Source organism: Genypterus blacodes, unplaced genomic scaffold (assembly GCF_046128005.1).
Source record: "Genypterus blacodes isolate CSIRO-AG114 ecotype Tasmania unplaced genomic scaffold, CSIRO-AGI_Gbla_v1 ptg000117l_1, whole genome shotgun sequence".
In the NCBI taxonomy this organism is placed as follows: domain Eukaryota; kingdom Metazoa; phylum Chordata; class Actinopteri; order Ophidiiformes; family Ophidiidae; genus Genypterus; species Genypterus blacodes.
In genome coordinates this window covers 366,882-389,373 of record NW_027466920.1, presented here as the reverse complement: position 1 = coordinate 389,373, position 22,492 = coordinate 366,882, and the positions used below count along the sequence as shown (strand labels likewise).

The 22,492-nt window shown below is 45.8% G+C and overlaps 1 protein-coding gene across 1 annotated transcript; it reads right to left on the bottom strand.

The window, feature by feature from the left end:
- Positions 1 to 1,088: 1,088 nt before the first annotated feature.
- LOC143009782 (sodium/potassium-transporting ATPase subunit alpha-1) lies at positions 1,089 to 19,348 on the bottom strand. The gene is made up of 23 exons (XM_076161853.1): positions 19,155 to 19,348; positions 11,250 to 11,363; positions 10,778 to 10,837; positions 9,539 to 9,640; positions 9,344 to 9,445; positions 9,137 to 9,250; positions 8,905 to 9,039; positions 8,612 to 8,729; positions 8,260 to 8,528; positions 7,876 to 8,184; positions 6,858 to 6,992; positions 6,492 to 6,687; positions 6,109 to 6,284; positions 5,880 to 6,016; positions 5,522 to 5,672; positions 4,251 to 4,419; positions 4,009 to 4,163; positions 3,770 to 3,893; positions 2,639 to 2,784; positions 2,405 to 2,535; positions 2,021 to 2,122; positions 1,731 to 1,822; positions 1,089 to 1,458 (listed from the first exon to the last, which is right to left on the bottom strand). Exons 1-23 carry the CDS (start codon positions 19,164 to 19,166, stop codon positions 1,430 to 1,432), a joined length of 3,078 nt encoding a protein of 1,025 aa, XP_076017968.1. The 5' UTR covers positions 19,167 to 19,348; the 3' UTR covers positions 1,089 to 1,429.
- Between the last annotated feature and the right edge of the window lie 3,144 nt (positions 19,349 to 22,492).

Here is a 22,492-nt window from a genome sequence, read left to right as displayed (position 1 = left end):
TAAAATGGATGTTTATTGGTTGTAAAATCAGAGAGATTATAGTTTGGGCCCAAAATTTGCTTAGTTAACTCCTAATGTTTGACCTGGACAGATGACAAAGTAAGAATTCAGGTATTTATCGCTTTTTGCTCCAAGTAGATGTTCAAGGATATAGTGTATGGCTTTACTGATGCTTTATCATTCAACTGAAGTTATTCATGTGAAAGGGAATTGCTCTAAATGGAGATGAAACGTTTCAAAGCTGCCATTTCTACGTGAAATGTGTCAATGCTGTACTGACCTAGCATCATAGTCAACTTTTATTAAAGCAGGATTGCATTCTTCAGATTGCACCATTACTGCTAATGAATAAATTAGTGGACTGTGTGAACATTACTGCGTTTATATACACTAAAGGGGCACACGTGCTACATCACCTAAAGGACACACAAGCGCACACTTGTCTGCAGCGCGAGTGTTATCAGCTGACAGCACTCACACTGAAAAAGGCAGCGAGATAAGACTTCCCCTTGTTCTGCTGATAAGAAGCAGCAGCTCGGGAGGCGACCTCACCGATTTAAAGGCTGCGTTAGCTCTTGTCAGTTTTGTTGACTATTAATACATTTCCGACACGCTGACCGTTTGTCATTTACAGCTCACCACTTGATTAAAATGAAATTAGCCCATTTATCAGTGTGTAGTGTTGTGTGGCAAGGTTGAGGCCTTTATAGGCCATGTCTGTATGCCAATATGGAGGTAGTAATCACACTAAAGACATTCGGTAAAGACTGTGCGTCGCTGCTCCTCTGAATCTGTGTAGGACTTCATATTTGGGCGCAAGTATGGATTTGTCTTTATTCCAACTATGATCGTGGGACGTCCCACATGTGAGAGCAAAGGGTGAAAACCACGCATGACTCAAGGTTTGATCACATTTAAAACAGAGTGAAGAGGCAGCGGGCCGGCGTCAGCATCATCTGTCTAAACAACAGAGGGAATCTATGTGAACAGATCGTTTTCACAGTCGTTAATATTCACCAATTCCAGGTTTGATTCTGTTACGGCACAAACACACAGATAAATGACAGGAGACGTGGTTGGGACCTGACGAGCGCATTTTATTGAACGTTTATAACTGTTAAAAACATGTATAAAATTGGTCCTGTTTCAGAAACAAGGCACGCATAGTCATGTCAATGTTCAGTGTTCATGTCATTATTAGCATTATCATTTATCATCAACATCATCAGCATCGGCATCATCAGCATGTTCCATCTCAGTATTTGTCTAATAGTAGTATCAAGCATTCCCTAAATATAAAAACACGTTCCAATTGTATTTTTCCACAGAGGTTAAAGTTTTTAATCCGAGCAGCAAGACAATATTCATGCAAAGACGGGAATGGAGGAGCAGATGCGACTTGACTGGACTGACAGGGGCTGACGGGGCTCTAGTAGTAGGTCTCCCGCTCCACCCAACCTGGGGGGGAGAAAGAGAGAGAGAGCAAAAGAGAGAGAGAGAACAAACAGAATCAGAAACAAATAAAATCAGATTTAGCTATGAGGCAGCAGAGGGGGAGGGGGTGAAGAGGGGATGAAGAGGGGAGAAACCAGAGCAGGGGTGTGTGGGTGGGAGAGAGGAAGAGGAGCAACGGGAAGAACGTGCTGGAAAATATGAGGGGAAAGGGAAGGGGAGGAAAGAGGGAGCCGGCAGGGAGGGAGAGAGTAATAAACATGGACTCTGGTTCTCACCTCCTGGGCTGCGTCTGAGGATCAGCTTGCGGATTTCATCATAGATAAAGATGAGCAGGGAGTAAGGGAAGGCGCAAAACCACCAGTTGGGCCTGGAAAAAAAAACACACACACGCAGGGATGAGAAATCACAGCACAGAACTGATCCGGCGCCCCAGGACGGGCCGGATCGACATATCACAGGAAACTCCAGGTTTATATGGCCAGGCAGCTATGAGCTCCGTTTATTTAATTTGGTACATTCTTGAGGTGTGTGTGTGTGTGTGTGTGTGTGTGTGTGTGTAACTCACTTGAGAGGATACATTCTGAGTGCAACGTCCATGCCTGGGCAGTAGGAGAGGAAGGCAGCCAGGGCCGTCTCCTCAAAAAGTCCAAAGATGAGGATCTTGTTCCTGTAAAGGAGAGGAGAACAACACTTTAGCAAAAAAATGTGCATGGCCATGAGGTGAAGCAGGACACAGAAACACACACACAGTTGCAAACTTCAGGCGTTAGCGCTGTTCCTTATATAGTTTGTCTTGATTTAAGCCCAAAACAAACAGCTCTCAACTGGAGATCTTCCAGGAAAAGCAGAGCAGCTTTCACTATTGGGAAAAGGATGCACGTCATTCAAACGGGCAGCTGTGTTTGTCGTCTTTTGCTGAGGAAGAAGACGGAGGACAACTCGCGCTTACTTCATGCCCTGCTGGAAGACAGAGTTCCTCCTGGTCTTGCAGATGATCAGATCAGCCCACTGGACGACGACAATGCTAGCGAAGAAGGCCGTGTGGCAGGTGAACTCCACGATCTTTCTTTGCTCGTACGTCTGACGGTGAAGGACAAACGCAGGTTAAAATCGGAGGTACCAAGACATATTGCACCCTGAGAGACAAACCCTCTCACCCCATTTAAGCGTGATGGTTACTGACCCACTGCTGTCCATAGCTGTCCTCCAGGTCGTTGATGTGCTTGTTGTCCCAGGAAACTCTGATGCCAAGCAGCGTGGAGGGCAGGAAACCATTCTCAGCGAGGATCACAAAGTATGTGAAGAATCCAGCCAGAGCCTGGATCATACCTGCAGGACAAGGACGGACATTTGTGATGACTCAGCTGAATAAATGAATTTGTGGTTTGAAGCGACTGTTGGGAAATGAGACCAAATTATTGAGCAGTTTGTCGACTGGATACAATTTGTCCATTTAGAAATTTGAGATAAATTCAAATTGATAAGTGATTCAGGAAACAAACTGGCCATGCTGTGTTCTTACGGCTAAATAAGATGGATGGGAAAGTACACCGCTGAGTCAGTACATTTGATTAGGCAGCTTTTTGGTGAACGTTGAGGACTGAACCATTCATCAATCTGTGAGTCACTGAGATCAGTGTACAAAATGAGAAATTAGTCATTTAATCTGAATAAATGGCTCCCTTAGTTGTAATTAGATTACTGTAAGTGTTTGGCGAGCATAATGGCTAGAGTCACGGGACACATGATCTGTGTTTTAATACATATCAGGAGCCCCAAAACACACATTTCCATTTCTCAAACCCAAAAGTGCAGATTGGTAATAAAATCATTTGGACTGTCAGCAGAATCCTCCATTGATCACTTAAACTTGCACACATTTTCAATATGTGGCCCACTGTAACATTAAAATATTATAAGTACTGTATAATGATTCATCTTTTTCAATTAAACTTTTCACTTCTGAAAATAATAATTTAATGGAAATCTTCCATTTCCTTTCAGGCTATTGCACTCTTATAAGGTGGTTCAGTAGGTGGAAAGGTCAAAACTATTCTTGGCTTCATTACCGAAGACGGAAAAATCAAACGCAAGAGGCACTGGTCTGTCATCAGTCACACACACACACACACACACACCAGTTCTCTATCAGTGGCAGCCTATTTCTGGTGCATGCCTCTCTTTCAGTTATCGCTGGACCAACAGATACTGAGAAAGGACGCTTGGCCTAGAAACTCTCCAACCCTATGATAAATCAATAAAAATTAACCGTCTTAGCTCCGCCCCTAGTTTGAACTCAGCAAGGTCTCCTTACCGATTTGACCGTACGCTATGCTGATGAGCCTCTCGTTTACAAGTTTGTCCGTTTTGGGGTTTCTGGGCTGTCTCTTCATGATGTCGCTCTCGGCTGCTTCATAAGCCAGGGAGATGGCAGGGACCTGGGAGGAAATGGTGAGTAGGCGACAAACCAGTTTAGACAATTAGCCCGCCATCATACTGAGGAAATGAGAATTAGTGCAATGCAGAAGAAACAGGGATTTGGTCCAGCCTCACCATGTCGGTACCCAGGTCAATACAGAGGATGGTGACGGTTCCCAGAGGCAGGGGGATGTTGGCGATGATGAAGAGGAGGAAGGGTGTGATCTCAGGGATGTTACTGGTCAGAGTGTAGGCGATGGACTTCTTCAAGTTATCAAAGATCAAACGACCTGATGAGAACAAATCAGTTTCAGTTCACATGTGGACCCTTTCATCTGAACCCTCTGAAGGTGGAAGCCATGCTATGGATTTATTACCTTCCTCTACTCCGGTTACAATGGAGGCGAAGTTGTCGTCCAGCAGGATCATGTCAGCAGCCTGCTTAGAGACGTCAGATCCAGAGATCCCCATGGCAACGCCAATGTCGGCTTTCTTCAAGGCTGGAGAGTCGTTCACACCATCACCTGTCACAGCAACGATGGCACCCTGCAGGGTGAGGAGCGAGAGAAGTGATGAGCGCAAATAATGTGTGTGTGTATGTGCGTGTGCGTGTGTAAGCAAGGAGTCAAGATAGAATGAAGAAAGTCCGACAAGTCATTGTACCCCATCCGTAATATGTATTATTAGGTTGCTCACATCCTGGGCATTATGTGCTCAGCGCCTCAAAAGTAAATACGTTTTTCATTATTCACAAAGTGCTGGAGAGGAAGACCACACTTTGAACAAGAATATAGAGGAGCAGACAGGATTTCTCTCTAAAAACAATGTTTACGTTCAGAAATTAATCTCGACCATGGTCTGTTTATAAAAGTATCCAATCCTGAGGCGTCGGTCCTCTCAGAGGGGAGAGTCGCAGGTCTTTGTTTGGTGTCGCTTTCATTTTTACACCACATACACAAAGACCTGCTTCACCCTCGATCTTCAAAAGCTTTCACCACCATTCAACTTTGCCTGATCACACGCACAGTGACTATAAAAAGCCGATGAGACAAAAGACGGGGAGGTGCAACTTTGGATCTAAAGGCAAACCGGGGATTTGCTGCTGATTAAACATGTAAAACTCCTGAGATGCAACACAGAATAAAGCTCCTGCTGCTTCTTTGAAATAAGAAAAGAATTCCTCATAAAATGTTCATGCTGGTCGATTGCTCAGCTGAATTAACAGCACACAGAGAACATTTTGGGTTTGAATTCATATCAGACTCATTGAGGAGTTAAGCAAGATTTAATCAGCACTTAGATTTCAGCAGGAAGATAATCATACATCATACTTGAAGAGGCTACAAGGAGCAAACCTCATCTCTTCCGCATATTAGTGATGCGCCAAGTCTGAATATTGATGCATCAGTGACCAATAGTCACACACACAGAAGTTTTGCCCAGCTTGCTAATGTACTCATGAATATGCATGTAATGAATGAGCACAGCATGATAGATGTTAAGCTTGATATCTCAGCCAAGTCAGTCATCAGTCCATAAGCATTAGATGATGATTGGAGTGAAACGGAGTATAAATACTGTGATGGTTCAAACAAGGAGTGTCATCTTACCCTTGAAACACAAACAAACACAGTAGCTCTGCTTGTACCTGTCTCTGGCAGCCCTCCACAATGATCAGTTTCTGCTGAGGGGAGGTTCTGGCAAAGACGATCTCAGTGTGGTATTTCAAGATGTCGTCCAGCTGCTCTACGGACAGGTCCTTCAGGTCTCCACCGTGAACCACACAGGCCTTGGCGTCTCTGAAGACAACATAACGTGGCTATGAGGCTGTTGACTCATTCACAACAGACACATACACATAGGGAACATGGTGCAAAGGTAGGAATGCTGATAAAGGTAGGACTGGGAATAATTTAATATTCTTGTTTGGCATACACCCGAGGAAAATAACGAACATCAAGGTTCTCCAGCAGCCTCTCTGCTTTTAGCATTTATAAAAGTAATACCTTGGGTTGACTTCATTGATGGGAATGTTCAGACGAGCAGCAATGTCCTCGATGGTCTCGTTGCCTTCAGAGATGATACCCACACCCTTAGCTATGGCCTTTGCTGTGATTGGATGATCACCCGTTACCATGATAACCTGAGGGGAGGAAAGATAAAATATAAACGCAACACAGATAGAAAGAAATTGTACAATGAAATTCCAAGTTTAGGTCTCGTTTTGGGGCTTACCTTGATTCCTGCGCTCCTACATTTGCCTACGGCATCGGGCACGGCGGCACGAGGAGGGTCAATCATGGACATGAGGCCGATGAAGCAAAGGTTTTCAGTGGGGAAGTTCACCTCATCGGTGTCAAAGACAAAGCCCTCTGGGAACTGTTCGTCGGAGAGACTATAATGGCAGAAACCTGGACAAAATGCGAGACAAGAAGCAGATTAGTGTGGGAGATAGTAGCAATTGAGGGACTGACTTTAGATTTCAATTGATCATAAACCAATCCATGAGCTCAATCTTTGGATCAAAGCAAAGGGAGACCTTGATGCTTGTAAGACATTCCCTTTCATCTTGTCACCTGACAATCCACCTGCCCTCCTGACCTGCAGTCAATGCTTACCCAGCACCCTCTCTCCAAGGCCTCCAAGTTCCAGGTAGGCGTTCTGGAAAGCGTCTTTCATCTCATCATCCAGAGCTTGCTCTTTGCCCATCATCATGATGGTTGAGCAGCGGTCCAGAATCCTCTCTGGAGCGCCTTTCATCACAAGTAGGTGCTGAGTCTCTCCCTCTGATGCTTTGTTGTTGTGAATGGAGAGCTACGGGCAAAGGATAAAGTAGGAACCACATAAGAATCAAAACAACAAGGGTCTCAGAACATGACCTTGAGTGACTCCAGGAGCCTTTTTGCATTCAGATGTTCTCTATCAAAAACTGCTCGCCATCTTTCCCAGCACACACTCAGCTGAATGCTAATCAGTTGTCGTACCTGGTATTTGTTGGTGGAGTTGAAGGGGATCTCGGAAATCTTGGGGCTCTTGTCTCTCATCTGTTGGACCGACCCGCAGCACAGCTCGATGCATTTCAGCAGGGCTGACTCGGAGGCGTCACCAGCTACGTCTCTCTAGAGTAGGAAGGTGGAGACATTAAAACTAACCAGCAATATATTTACCACTTAACGTACCTACCTTACAATCTCAATAACCCACATACTACAAAGAACAAAAAATTTATTTTCGCAGCCCATAGCTCTCCGTAGGATGACCCTTGTAATTTAAGGAAAACCATCTGCCTGTTGGGCAGTGTGATTTGAGCACACTGATCTTAAGATGGCTTTCAGAGGCAAACTGTATTTTTTCTAGTTCAGTAAAGCACCTGTTCCGACAAAGCGAGCCATTAACAGGTGAATCACTGAGCTGTTTGGGAAGGAAGGTAAAATATGCTAATTTTATAGAATTTCTTTCAACGTAATTACTGGCCTTGATGAACACAGACGCCTACGTTTACCGTGTTTACCCTTATTTCGCTCTTGTAACAGAGGCTGAGAGAAAACAATGAGTGTTGAGAGAATGATAATTACAGACACTGTGCCAGCTAGACATTAACAGGTGATTAACACGCATAGATACATGCACACACAGCTACACACACACACACACACACACACACGTTTACAGGTTATTAAGACCGGTGGAAATCAGACACTAGGCTCCTAGGAAATTCAGAGCCAAGAGAGTGAGAGTGTGTGTGTGTGTGTGTGTGTGTGTGTGTGGCTGGTTAGGAATAATGATGTGGTTGACTTGTGTGTGCTTACTCCTGGGAGAGTGCTTTGAGCTGAAAAACAACCTCACTGGCTCCGGTAAACATCTCTCAACTGCAGTGAAACTTAATTGTTACAGCTTCAGGTTATTTTCTCTCTCTATTCTTTGAATTTCTTGATTTAAATGTACTTGAATTTCTTAATTATCCAAGATATACACACACATACTTGGATTTATAAATACTACCTTCAGGATGGGAACGTTGCTCTGCTCTGCCAGGAAGACAGCGCGGTTGCAGAGTCCAGCGATTCTGGCCAAGGCGGTCCAGGTGGCCGAGCTCCTGTCGAAGGAGGTCCCGCTCTGGTTCTCCGTGGTGTCGGCCTCGTGGATCTGGTTGTCGAACCACATGTGGGCCACGGTCATCCTGTTCTGCGTCAGCGTGCCAGTTTTGTCGGAGCAGATGGTGGAGGTGGAGCCCAGGGTCTCCACAGCTTCCAAGTTCTTCACCAGGCAGTTCTTCTTGGCCATACGCTTAGCAGTCAGGGTCAGACACACCTAGACATGGGACGGCAATCATTAGAAGACCAGATAAAAATTCCACTTTAAGACAAAATGTACACCAGGACTCACAGTGACAGTGGCCAGGAGACCTTCTGGCACATTGGCGACAATGATCCCGATGAGGAAGATGACGGCCTCCAGCCAGCTGTATCCCAGAATGAGCGACAGGACGAAGAAGGACACACCCAGGAAGACGGCCACACTGGTGATGATGTGGATGAAGTGTTCAATCTCAATGGAGATGGGGGTGCGTCCCACCTCAAGTCCAGAGGCTAGGGTGGCAATGCGGCCCATGACGGTGCGGTCTCCAGTGCTGATCACGATACCACGGGCAGTTCCTGTATGATGGAGGAGGAAAGGTCACACTACAGCCTGGATTCCCTTCATGCTTTCATCCCAGAGTGTTCAGATATCATTGTACCTTCAACACAGTTGGTGGAGAAAAAAGCGATGTTCCTGGTCTCAAGTGGGTTGTCGTTGGAAAAGTCTGGAGTGCGAGTCTGGGGCTCGGATTCACCGGTCAGGGAGGAATTGTCCACCTGAGAAGAGACGAGGAAAGTCTAGGTCAAGTGTATCACCAGTGAAAATCTGTAGTGGAACAGTCAAGGGGACAACTTCACAGTCAAACACCAATGTCTACAAAAAATTATAACAATGAAAAAAAAAACCTCAAGAAGTTCAGGGAGGCTAGTTAGTTATCAAGCGTGGACCAACCTTGCAGCCGTGAGCAGAGATGATACGGAGATCGGCAGGGATCCTGTCTCCACCTTTCACCTCCACCAAATCTCCCACCACCACTTCCTCAGCATTGATGCTCTTCTTCTCCCCATCACGGACTACGAGGGCTTGCTAGGTAGAGTTGGGACGGAGAGGGACAGTTTAAAAACCCCACATCATCTCTTGTAAAAACAAGCATTGTGTTCCTGTACATTTCGAGGCAAAGTACCTGTGGGACCAGGTTCTTGAAAGAATCCATGATCTTGGAACTCTTGGCTTCTTGATAGTAGGAGAAACAACCAGTGATGATGACAACAGCAGACAGCACAACACCCAGGTACAACTGTTGAGGGCAAAAGACGGCATTTAGATTTCAACAAGGAAAGTTTGATCCTTCATGTTGGGGAACAGTGCCGATTGCTTTCTGTTCACTTACGTTATCATTGGCTGGCTCATCCTCCAAGACAGCCTGGATACCGTAGGCCAGGAAACAGAGGAGGGCACCAGTCCACAGGAGCATGGAGAAACCGCCAAACATCTGAACGAAGATAGGACACACGTGAACTTTAGTATGAAAGACTTAGAGATCAATGAAGTTACAATAACCTAGAAGAGAAGCTAAGTGGGTTACCTGTTTGCAGAATTTGACCCACTCTGGGGTGGTGGGAGGAGGAGTGAGAGCGTTGGGTCCATCACGAGCCAGAATCTCAGCTGCCTTCGCACCTGTCAAACCCTGACATGGGAATAAAGGTGCCAAGAAACGTGTCATGCATGTTCATATGTTTATTTTTAAAACAAATCAACATTCCAAGTTTTAAACTCAACATTCTCCTCTCCAACCAATCTCGCATGCACTCGCAGCCAACACTCAACCCCCGACACATTTGAGTCCCGGAGGAATTGTTGGTTCTACTTGTTCCCTAGCAACAGGGCGTCAACAGAATAACAGGGCCATCTCGCCCATCAGGAGGGAGGAGGGTGGAAACGGTGGCGAACGAGAGGATGAAGACGAGCAGAAGAAGAGGAACATGTGAAAACAGGGCAGAGTGGCTTCTGGAAGGGGATTAATTATTCACAAACACTGCTCGGTCAAACGCACGCACGCACACACACGTGGACCCTAGTTTAGAAGCACTGATTAGGTATTCTCCTTGATCTTTCCTGCATGACCAAGAGCACATTTGCATGAAGAAAGAGGATAGCAGGTGTGTGTGTGGGGGGAGGGGGGCAGCACGTATGAAAGACAGTAAAGGATTCTGCAGACTTCAAAAAGGGCCGACCATCGCTTTGTCTGGATAGAGACACACAAGAGTCTGGTCGTCCCTTTGACTCAAGCATGCACTTGGGCATACATCATCCTCCATCTCCCTCCGTCTTCATCCATCTCCTCCCCTCCCCCGTTCATCGCTTTTGTAATGTCCGTGATCGACAGATAAAGCTCCGGGGAGAGCCGAGAGCGCGGCAGACAATCGAGCGTTTCTTTATCGCCCGATGGATTGATCCGAGCCTCATCAATCATTCATCAACTGCAGCGAACGCTAAGATCGATGTCAATAACAACCATCGCCGAGGCTTAAGACGGAAATGGAAGTTAATTACAAACAGGAGCTGGAATACAGAAGACATTTGAATAATAATTTAATCTAAATTTATACTTCAAAGTACATTTTTGACCACAATCTCTGGTTTCCGTGGCAACCCAGGGGCTTTTAGCGAAGAGCTTGCAGGAAAAATATAAGAAAACATGATGCAATGCAAGTGTTGGCTGTCTCAATTACATATCAGTCAGAGCTCCAGTAAAACACACTGAATGATGGAGACACACACACACAAAGATTGCATTGCCTATATTCCTTATTCTCTCACTCACATTGCTGAGGTCAGTTCCATATTTGCGATTGAGCTCATCCAGGGTCAGCTTGTGATCATCCTAAGGACACAGAAAAGAAGCCGTCAGACCAGTGTGTATGTGTGTGTGTGTGTGTGTGTGTGTGTGTGTGTGTGTGTGTTTGTGTGTGTGTGTGTGTGTGTCTCTGTGTGTCTGTATGACATTTACAGCTCATTCTTCACCGACCTTTCATTTTAAAATGACAAACCTTTCCGAGGTGTAACTTCATTCAGAGTCTGGCGAGAGATCCAAATAATGAGACGCAGTGGGAAGGCAAGAAGAAAGCCAGAGAGGCGAGGAAGAGGAAGAACGGGAAGACTAATGAGGAAACGCCGGGGAAGAGGAGAAACTGAGAATGAGGGCGAAGAAAGGGGAGCGCTGAAATTGAATTGGGGAGGTTTGAGATGAGAGAGAGGCGAGATGTGAGGCAGGTGAGCGACAGGCGGGCTCTCACCATGTCAACTTCCTTCTTCAGCTCGTCCATATCCTTTTCCTTCTTCTTCCCCTTCGCCTTCTTCTTGCCTCCCTGCTCCGAGGTGGCAGCCAGCTCATACTGCTCACGTCCTTCCTGAAGATGTGAAGGAAAGGGAATAAATTGAGTAAAAAGGGACTTTACAAGTGACCATAACTACTTATGTGGTGCTGTAATGCATTTTACCGCTCAAGCCATTATTACAGTCGCAATAAGAGGAACGATAGAGGAACAGATGGAAAACCACGACCTGGGCAGTGGAGAATGGACTGCACGGGTCAGATCCGTGCTCATGGTGATATAATACAGATGTGATTATGATACTTTAAAGGTACTGCATTACCACTATAATGACTAAATCATGGCGGTAAAATTGCTCCACTTCATTATCTCAGAAATCTGCTCTCAGTCTCAGGAGGCCTCTGGGTGCAGAGACACTTGGCAGATGTGGAAGTGGGTTTTAATGAGTAATATTCCAGCAAAAGTGAGAGACGTGATGAGAAATGTCTTAATTTCCCCCATGGCTGCTCAAGAACTGTGATAAAACTCAGAGGCAAATATAAATATGGCAAATGAATCCACAAAATCTACACTTAACATTCCCCTCAAGCTTCAAACTCAAACTTTTACAGATGGGATTTAAGTCAACACGCACCAACTGTGTCTGGTCCCAAAACAAATAGGAAACGCAGCTCCAGTCAAAATGAAGAAAAATTGAAAAAGGTAACTTTGACAGTTCATAACAACCAATTTCCTCTCGTCACTTAGGCTCAGATCCCAGTGAGATCCAGTCTTTATGGACACCAAAGCTCTGTCCTTTCACCAATCCTCCACAAAGAAGGTATTTTTGGATCATGCGGATCCAAACTGGACGCCAACCTTCTGCTCCGGGTGTGAACATTTAAATATCACTTGTTTTCAGCAGAACATTTTCGGAACCCTATGAAATCTTCTGGCCGTGTAAGGCATCGAGATGAAGAGCCGCGGTGCTGGATTGAGTTTTAAGGGAGAGGAGACAATTGGGAAACGAAACCCCATGGAGGACAAACGTGAGGATTGTGGGTAGGTGCGTTAGAGGCTGCTGGGTGAAGCTAAATTGGAATGGTTTCGCAACACAGGATGTTACCATCACACAGAGCTCCATTCATTCATTCACCAACCATTATCCCAAAATACATCCCGTCTCTGCTAAGCTTCCCTCAGGGAGTGGAACACCAAACATTTACTGTTGTTCACAGCATCTTGAGTGTAAATGTGCTGGAGAATCATTCTCCTCCTCGATATCAATGATGCTTAAATCTTATTTGCAACCGTTGACAAATCCGCAGACACAAACACCACCTGAACTCCTTTCCACCCATAAATCCTATTAAGTTTTTCATCCTTTCTTTTTCACTGACAGAATTCAACACATAAGACATCAGAACTTCCATGTCAAACAAATATGTAGGATCCCCACCATGTTTATATCAAAGAGATGTGGCAAGGATGATACAACTTAACACCAGACTACAAACTTCTTGAGGCAACTTCAGCCATCCACCTGCTGCTGCTGCTGCTGCTGCTTTCCAAACCCTTGGAAACTACAGTGATTAAAGCACTTTAAGACACTTCTGGCAACTATAGGCTTATACCAAAATACCCTTCATGAGTAAAATCAGAGAAATTCTCTTCTAGCATCTCAAAAACTTCTTAGTCTCAAGTGGTTGCTATGACAATTTCCAATCAGGACTTGGACCTCTTCACAGCACAGAAATTGCCCTGATTAAAGTTCTAAATTATATTTGTCTTCGCACCAACCGTGGCAACAATTTTCAATACTGGTCTTATTGGATCTTAGTGCCACATGCAACACTCTTTAAGCTCTATACACCACAACAATGCTTTTACATTATGAACCCTGGAGACCCCTCAGGTCATCCAGGACCCGTCTATTAAGTGTCCCCACAAGAGTCAAAACAAGACACAGTATTTAGTCTGAAAGCAAGCAGACTCTCCCTCTTGTATAAATGAAGTTGCCTTGCCCTGTGCTGCCTTGCCTTTCCTTGCGTAAATATGTTTCCCCGTCTTGTCTGACGTCTCGTCTCCCTCATACCGTCCACTCTGGCAGTTTGGCAGAGCGACGGGTTCCGTCCTGCCGCTCGTTCACGAGCTCAGTCACCCACAAAAGCCCGGGTAAAGATGGTGTCTTCTCGAACGTCTGCGGCCCAGAAGGTGTGAGAGATGGAGTGACGGGGAGAGAGAGAGAGAGATGTGGAGGCGGCTAGAGTGTGAGAGCAAAACTGCTAGAAACAATCAGGAAGGGATAATTAAGTCTCTGTCATCTCCTGCTGCACTAAAAATACCATCCAAACGCAAAAGGTGTCAAAGTAGGTGAGCTGCCGCCAGAAACTTCATCATGCCGCTGCACATCCGTCTATAAATGCTACTGGAAGCTTTTATGATGCCAGGTTGATCCAGATGGCCACCGTGTCAACAGCCGCTATAAAAGGTCCATAAAGACACGGACATCCTTCTTACCAACCAAAGTCTATGTGTGGAGGAGAGAATGAAACCTGTGTGTGTGTTTGTTTGTGTGCGTTTCAAGTCAGCAACGGAAGCAGTGCAACACCAGAAACCGAACATTGATTACGGGTTAAGGCTCATATATAATTCAGCGTGTTACAGGGATCAGACGCGTTGGCATGTTAGCAGAGGGACAGAGGCCACGAAGCGACACTTAATGAGGCGTTTAAAGAGCAACCAAAAGGTAAGGATTGCGTCCTTCATCCACATCGACACGTTAGGATAAGAACCTCTTCAAGTTTCTCAGAGTGCGTGAGCCCAGCACATGTTATTATAAGTCGCCCCCCCGGATAACAAAGCTGGGAAAACAGTGAACCTGGATGTGGATCAGTAAGGCCCTTGGGGGAGGGGGGGGAGAGAGAGAACCATCTGGCTTAAGGCAAATAACTCACAAACTAAGGCCACAATCTCATTTCTAAAGAGTTGTTGCACGATTGGAGTGGAGTGGATAAACTAGGGGTTCGTCTCAGCTTCACCTTGATGCCATGGCAACCCTTCAGTCATCTGTTGCTGGGCTGAAATGAATCGATGTATTATTGTTTGCGGTTTGTCAAATAGCGGTTTGGAAAAAAAACGCCACAGATGATCAATGTAACCAGGTTGAAAGACAGGAAATGAATCAAGGCCCAAGACATTTGTGAATGGAATTCAAGCGTTTCACTCAATGGGGTTGACAGGTGAAACGTAACAGGACCAGACCGATGACCTGTTTACATATCAGAGCGGAGAGTCTAACTTGTTCCTCTGCGTCTACTCCCTTAAAAAGACGGATTGAAGCGTTAAACGATCAGAGCACAGCTTGGCGGTGAACTTTCCCTCTTCAAGGGCGGCGACCCAAGTTTACAAACTCAAATCCCATTTACTTAATCCCATGATTTGATTCGTTTGAGTTGTTCTTAATTTTCCATCCCTGCATCTTTAACGCCTTGTGTTACAGGTTCACTTCCCCCATTATATACAGTAGCATGTTGTACCAGGACGCGAACAAGTGTCACACACGTCATCATCTGCACTTGGTCGCAGATTAGACTGAAGTTCTTGTTCACTAGCGTAAAAGGTTCAAAGGTTGCAAATTCTACTATACAGATTAGCGTTGGCGATGTCACTCACTGAGCCCGTGACTCACGTCATTCATCCTACAGAAGATTCCGTGAAGGAAAACCTCACTTTTGTGCCCGTGAACCTGTGTGGATTACAGGAAACTCGCTCTCTCTCTCTCTCTCCCCACGGCCCCAATCAGAGGAAAGCGTTCAGTCAAGTGGCCGCATATTTTAACTCACACACTCTTCACAGGCAGGCTCGCATTCCTATGAACGGTCCTGCTTGCCAGGGTCTTTTGCCAAACACACAATCTGCTCATTCAACTGTGTTCAGAGGCGCGCACACACACACGTGCACACACACACACACACACACACACACCTGGGAGCTTGGTTGGTTGCTACCAGCACATCTATCCACTCCTTTGGGGAAACGTAAATGGACGAAGCCCCATGATTTAGCTCCTCCCCATCCATGTCTCCTCCTCTCCCTCTCTCCCCACTTCACTCCTCCTCCCTCCCTCCCTCCCTCTTGGTTCATTTCCTCCACTCTCCCCATTCTCTCGCCGTGTTAATTTATACGGGTCGGTGTTTAACACTCCTACCACGTCCCGCACAACTTCCAGCATTCACCCGCCAGAATGAAAAGCTTCATGAATGAATCGATGTCTCCACTTGTTGGAAACTTTCTGTGTCGCCAAACTGAAACGAGAACTAAAATGAACTCGCATTTCTTGGAGATTTTGCATAACTGACACTTGTTGCTGTTGGGAGTCACAGCTCAGGTCCACATGACGTGTCTTCAGGGGGACATGCTGGCAGTTTCACAAGATTTGATGATTTGTGGGTCATTCACGCCCTAAACGCTACCGTGCATGAAATTAAGAAGGAAGGAATAGCGACATGGATCCACAGAGGTCCATTCAAAGGCCCTGCGGCGGCTAAGTGAGAGCCAAGTATCTGCAGAACGCTCCGACTTACGGACCCAAAAGTCAGTGACCTACTTTGGACATAAATTACCTGGAAATTAGGACATATTGTTAAATTGTGGGCATCTTGGACTTTCATCATTCAAATCAAATCTATAGATTTAAGAATTGAAAACCTCCTACTTTCACCAAAAAGTTGGACACTTCATTTTGGGAAGGAAACTACACGCATTGTTCCTTTATGTAGGGGGAAGAAGTCACTTAGGAGTCGACCAGGCAACCAGGAGCTGCTGAATGGACCTCAGGCTGTGAGCTGCGACTGAATGAATGAATGAATGAATAAAATCCGTAAATCAATGGCTCCTTTTTACTTCCTGGCGCTGGCCACACCTCCAAGACTACTTTAAGAGAGTTTGAGACAGTTACAAGTTACATCACCACAAGTGAGTGGGGGGGGGGGGACCTAAAGTGTCACATTCATTTGTTTATTATGCACGTTTGCAGGCTCTTTGATCACATCCTGGGCGCTTCAGAGCAAACTTCCTTTTCTCCTTTGTTTAAGAGCCGTGTGAACCTCCCCCCTGTTCTGTCATGGCTCACTGAGAGCGTCACAATGTTGGGAAGGATCAGAACTTGGCCCGGAATACTGCACGCCTTTTGGATTGGAAAATTCAAGGGAGGCAGGGAAAGAAGAGAGAAGGCAAGAGAAGAGAGAAAGGCTACCGAGTTTATTCTTCACGTGGATGTTCCCCTTTTTGCCAAACAGGCCACGGAAAAGCTACTTAGTCAAATAGAGGCCAAGTCGGAACGAGTTGGCATGGGAGGGGACGGAAAGCGAGAGGAATGGAGAGAAGAGAGAGAGAGAGAGAGAGAGAGAGAGAGAATGAAAGCACACTGTTTTCCGTCACAGGGATGAGGCGCCGTGTGACAAAAGCGCCGGTTAATGCACAGTGACTGCCGAGCGGAAGGAATGTTAAATCAGTCAAAGGGAAAGAGAGCGGGAGAATGAGAAAGAGGGAGAGAAGGAAAACAGGTCCAAATGACAAAACAAAGACAGGACACCTCTCGTTTAACCTCACTGTCTCTTCTCAGCCGGTTACAGGCACAGTTTAAAAAAATCCCAAATCTTCTTTCCCACCCTGAATTGGATGCAATCACAGAGCTCCTTCCTAGCTGCGTGCGTCTACATACTGCGTGATGGCGCCCCTACCCCCCCCTCGCCGACCAAAGGGTGATCTGGATGCAGACCTCACACCAAATTCAAATTGGTAGTTTTTACCTGAAAGGGGGAGGATTCATTTAGGGATCAACATAGATTTTGTAATTGTATGAGTCGAGTCAGGTGAGGTAATGCAACGCACAGCTGGACCACCCCCCCCCCCCCCCCCCTCTCCTCCTCTGTCTCAGCTGTCTGCTCACACCTGCAGTGCATCTTGGTTAAGCAACAGGCAGAGGTGCTGAGATACGAAGAAGTGTTACATTAACGCAGCACATCACATTTTAGGAATCAGTTCAGATGTCGTATACGCCTAAACACGCAGAGGTAAACGGGAATCAACGCCCAAAATCAGCGTCTGTAGCTCAGGTGTCAGGGATATCGGGTGCGTATTGCCCCACCCAGCCCTCCAAAGTTGCTTAATGGTGGCAATGCGGCAGCGCCCTCCCCTCCCAATCCTTCACTCCCCCCCCCTCCAGCTACAATCCCTTCTTCTCTTGCTTTTTCATCACAGGAAAGCAGCAAAAAAGCTGGAAAAGACCGGCCAGAGGGTTTGAACCAGACAAAGTACAGGGATCAAAGTTTCATCTCTGCTCGTCTTGTTTACATTTAGCCATCTAGCACACGCTTTTATCAACACTTAAATCCACAGACTTTTCATACCTGTGGCCACTCCTGCCTTCTTCTCTATTAAAAACACCCTAAATACTCCTCTTCCTCCCTCCTCCTCATCTCCCTCTTCTCCCCTCACCCTGGGAAGGCACTGTAGTGGCTATTATCTTGGACAGAGTGCAGCTATCTGTCTGTGCCAGCAGTGAACACATTGGGACTGCAAGGAAGAGGGAAGATGAGGGGAAGAGGAGGGGGGGAAGGGCTCCTCTTTCAGCACATATGGAGGAGAGAAGAAAAAAATAACAGCAGCACCACAGAAGCAGATAGATGAGCGCGCAGATTGAGAATTCTAAATGAGCATCATGGAGGAGGAAGAAGAAGACAGCAAGACTGAATGAGGTCTCTCTCTCTCTCTCTCTCTCTCTCTCTCTCTCTCTGAATCTGTAATGAGAGTGTGTGTTGCGCAGCATGGCAGGGCGTGGCGACTTCGCTGATATCAATATACGCCGGGATTGAATATCATCCCCAATGTGCAAAAATAACAAACCTGTCAAACCCAAAGGAAAACAACGAGACGGGCTGCAGGTCTAGATGTCATTCACCGCTCAGGAGCGCCAATAAGATCACACTCAGTGGGAATAACACCAGTGTGGGGCAATAACAGGTGGAAATGTGGGTGTGTGGGCTCAATATTTGGCAACGTAGCTCATAAAGAGTTCAGAAAAAACCCAAAACTGTGCCAGAAATGACTAGAAACATGACAACCTGACCAATTTCACCCCCAGCCCAGCTTAGCCATGTTGAGGTAAAGGTATATGTGTTGAGGCAAAATAAACATCGCTCAGAGAAAATCATTTTAAAACAGTAAAATCATTTTAACACACATTCCTGCAATTTGCATGGCCGAATTGTTTATATGTGTAAATATATGTGTGAAATAATGCCCAAGTGTAGATTTATGTTTAGATAAGTTGAACATTATGAGTAGAAATGGGTTCACACACACACCAGGAAAGTAAGCAACAGAATAACCCACATAAACTCAACCCGCCCAGATGTATGATAAGAGGAGGGCAATCATCATCGATCTGTCGCGTTTCTAAACAACAGCCACAGGTTTTTAGTGCGATTCTTTAACTACCTTCGCCTCAAACTGACGCCGAACAGCCGCGCACATCTCCCACTAAACCCACGCAGGCACCCAGAGCGGCTTTTATCTGCGTTTCATCCCCCAACAAACGAGACATTGTTGCGCGCTATAGCAAACTTTGTCCCGTTACGTAACCCGAGACGAAGCCGTGTCGGCGGCGAAGGGAAGCATCTTTACGTGCGACGGAAACTTTACTCTGGAGTTGTTTTCCACGGATAAATGAAAGGGGGCTCGGCTTGTGACACGCGGAACGCTTCGAGATTTCACACACGAGCCCGTTTACATCCGTGACATCACCGATATCGATTAATTGAATCACTTGTTTGAGCGGTTTTAAGCATCTGTGAGGGCAGACAAAGAGAAAATAATACTCACTCCTCTTCCCATGGTTGCTAGTATGTGGACTCAAATCGCCCCAAGTTCAAGTAGAGATGTAAAAACAATTTCACTTTAAAATTATTTACAAATAAAAAAAGAAACCATAAGAAATGAATACAGAACTCCTGGCTGTGGCCGTAATTATTATTTTTTTGTATATTTTTTTGTTTTTCCTTTCACACGTGTCACTCCTCCGGAACACGCATCTGAGCTCGCGACCAGCCGCGGCGGATCCTCCAATACTTATAGACGGCGTTCCTTCCTTTGTGACGTAGCCGCCGATTGCCATGGTAACCCCACGGATGGAGGCGGGACGTCCACCATTTGGTGTAAATGGAGGGGGGGTTCACATCACATACATGCACACACGCAAAGCACACACGGTATTACAAGTGTGTGTGTGTGTGTGTGTGTGTGTGTGGATGCACAATAGGATGCAATGATATGAATGAGTGTGATATTAGTGCAGGATAATGAGTAAGTATTGGGATTTAATGGGAGATCAGGATGATAGTGCACATTGTTTGCAGGGATATTGATCAGTTTGGCATTGAGCCTTACCCAAACTTAATCTAATTCTAATCTTAAACCTGTGTGCCATCATTTACCGTGTATCCATGCACATTTCAACTTTCATTTTGCCGCACTTGAGCCAATAAATCAACTCTTTTGATGCTTTGATTCTTGAATTTTCAGAACTTTCCCTTCCCTCCTCAACTACTGTGGGATGAGTGACGTCATCCTGTAGAAACACCTACGAACTCATTAAACTAGCAGTACTGATATCATTTGAGATTCCACGGTATATAGATGCACGTTAGGACTTTTATTCTGTTGCACGTGAGACAATAAATCAGTGTTACTCAAACAGCAAATCAATTCATTCACACATGCCGCAATTACGCAATGCAGAGAGCATTAGTATTGAGTAGATGTAAACGTAGCCAAGGTGACAATCTGAACAAATTCTGCTCCCTGCTGCACAAGGAATGCCAACACACACTTTACATAAGTTCCACTGGACTCTCTGTACTCACACTCACACACACACACACACACACACACACACATCACGTTCATCTACACCTCAGCCAGCAAACAGCCAGACTCGCAGACACCTGCTCTCTCCCGCCGCTTTGACAAGGTTGCCGCGCGTCGACAGCGGACAGCCAACTTTTCAAACACTTACTTCAAACTCCACGTCTGACCAGGCTGCCTCATACAGCTGCAGCATGGATGCTCAAGAGGAAGGGGGGGGGCCCTTTGAATCTGGGGGCCACCCGAGAACATTCCCCCCTTTTCCCACCCTAACAGCACCTCCACCATTCACTGTCCCCTGTAAATCTGCTTTGTTTCCACTATTACAGTACAGGGCTGCAAACTGAAGAGCCTGGAAGTTAGAAGTTGTAACACCAAAGCTTATGTACTTAAAAGGGACACAGCAGTCAGTAAGTAACTAATTAATACCACCTCACCTGCATCTTATCATAGTATTTGCTTAACTAAACAAACTCCCCGAATTGCATGCGCGTCCACAGCTTTAACCCGCCTTCATCGACGGCGCGCAACAGCGGACCCCCCCCCCCCCTCAGTCGACTGAGCCGGGCTTGGAGCCTGATAGGTTTAGACTGTGAACGCTGGCGGTCTGTCACCCTGTGTACTCAAATAGAGCTTATCAGAGGGCCTGGAGAGCCCTCTGCACCAGCTGACAAGATAAAACCAAGACAGTTCAAACACAGGCGGACAGATTTCACTGTCAAACACACATACCATGCACAGACACACACACACATGTAGCCTATGTCCCTCGCTGTATATGCATTTTGAAGCACCGCACGATCATCCGCCCATCACTGCTTCTTTATCTATTTATACGCTGTGTGTACTGTATGTGGCACATTCTGACTTGTACACACAGACCTGATTCGCAGATGGACACACAGCAGCAAGCCCTGGCGTTGTGGAGGCGTGTGTGTGTGTGTGTGTGTATGTACCTATGTTCATGTGTGTGCTGGTACGTGCAGTGTGTGTGCCTTGCGTGTGTGGATGCAGATATTTGCTGTTTTGGTTGTTTTGGTTGTTGATTTGGTGCGGTTACGTCTGTGCACGTGTGTTCAGCCCAGCTTGTGTTCTAAAAATAGCAGAGATTTTATTTAGATTTAGAGCGAGAGAAAGAGAGAGAGAGAGAGCTCTCAAATGAGTTGCCATAGCAACAGGCACGTTCAGGGGTTCTGCTTGGATGGATGAAGGCACGATAATGTCTCTCTCCCGCTCTCTCTCTTTCTCTGTGTGTGTGCGTCTGCATCTCTCACCCCTCTCTCTCTCTCTCTCTCTCTCTCTCGCTCTCTCCCCCTGCTGCAAATCACTCAATTCATTTCAGGTCATTTCCATTGAATTGCTTTACATTGGTTTGCCTATTCAGGTACAATAACACCTTAGAGACGACGGCAAAAACACGCAAGGAGCGATTTAAACCATAAAAATACATTGGTGACGATATGTCTCCCTCTTTCTTCTCCCCTGTTTATCTCTCCATCCCTCTCTCCCTTTTGTTTTCACGCTCTGCAGTCTGTCTCACTCTAGCACCCTCTGGCGTGACGGATATCGCCTGTGAAGTTGGAACCAAAACCGCGGGAATGATTCATTAATTCAGCAAACTATGAGTGTGACGTGTTCAGTTTACAAGGTGAAGTGTCTCGCAAGTGTGTGTGAAGATCGGCACCTGAGAGCAACACTCACACACATGCACAGAGTAGCATTGGACACATAATGGGGTGAACCCAGAGTAGATAGCACTAGAGTGGTCTCAGTTCATTTTCACTCAAGGCCTCTTTGCATTAGCGGTCTACAGAGCGATCCATCGCAAACACAGCCGAGGCAGACTGGCCCCTCGAGATAATAGAGGCACACACACCCAAAATGAACACACACACACACACAAGAACAGAGCATCGAAATCATCGAACACAATGAATAAGATCATTTGTGATTATATCTGTTTTCATTTGATCAATTTGTTTATTGAATTTACAAAATTATGTATTTGACTGTTTCATAATTTTTCAGGATCAAATATGAACCCATTATATTTTACTTAGATTTTAAATAGCTATAAGATTGATTCCTATTCATGATCACCTATGTGTTTAGATAACAGATTATGAAACTGTGTCTCAGGTAAATGTTTCATTAGTTCTGCTTTTGTGAATAAAAAGATGAAGTTAAACCTGAACGACAACGCTCGATCAACAAGTGTGTGAGCCATATTGCAGAATGTACACACAACAGCAATGCACCTATGAACCTACGAGTCCCCCCCGCCCACCACCACCCCT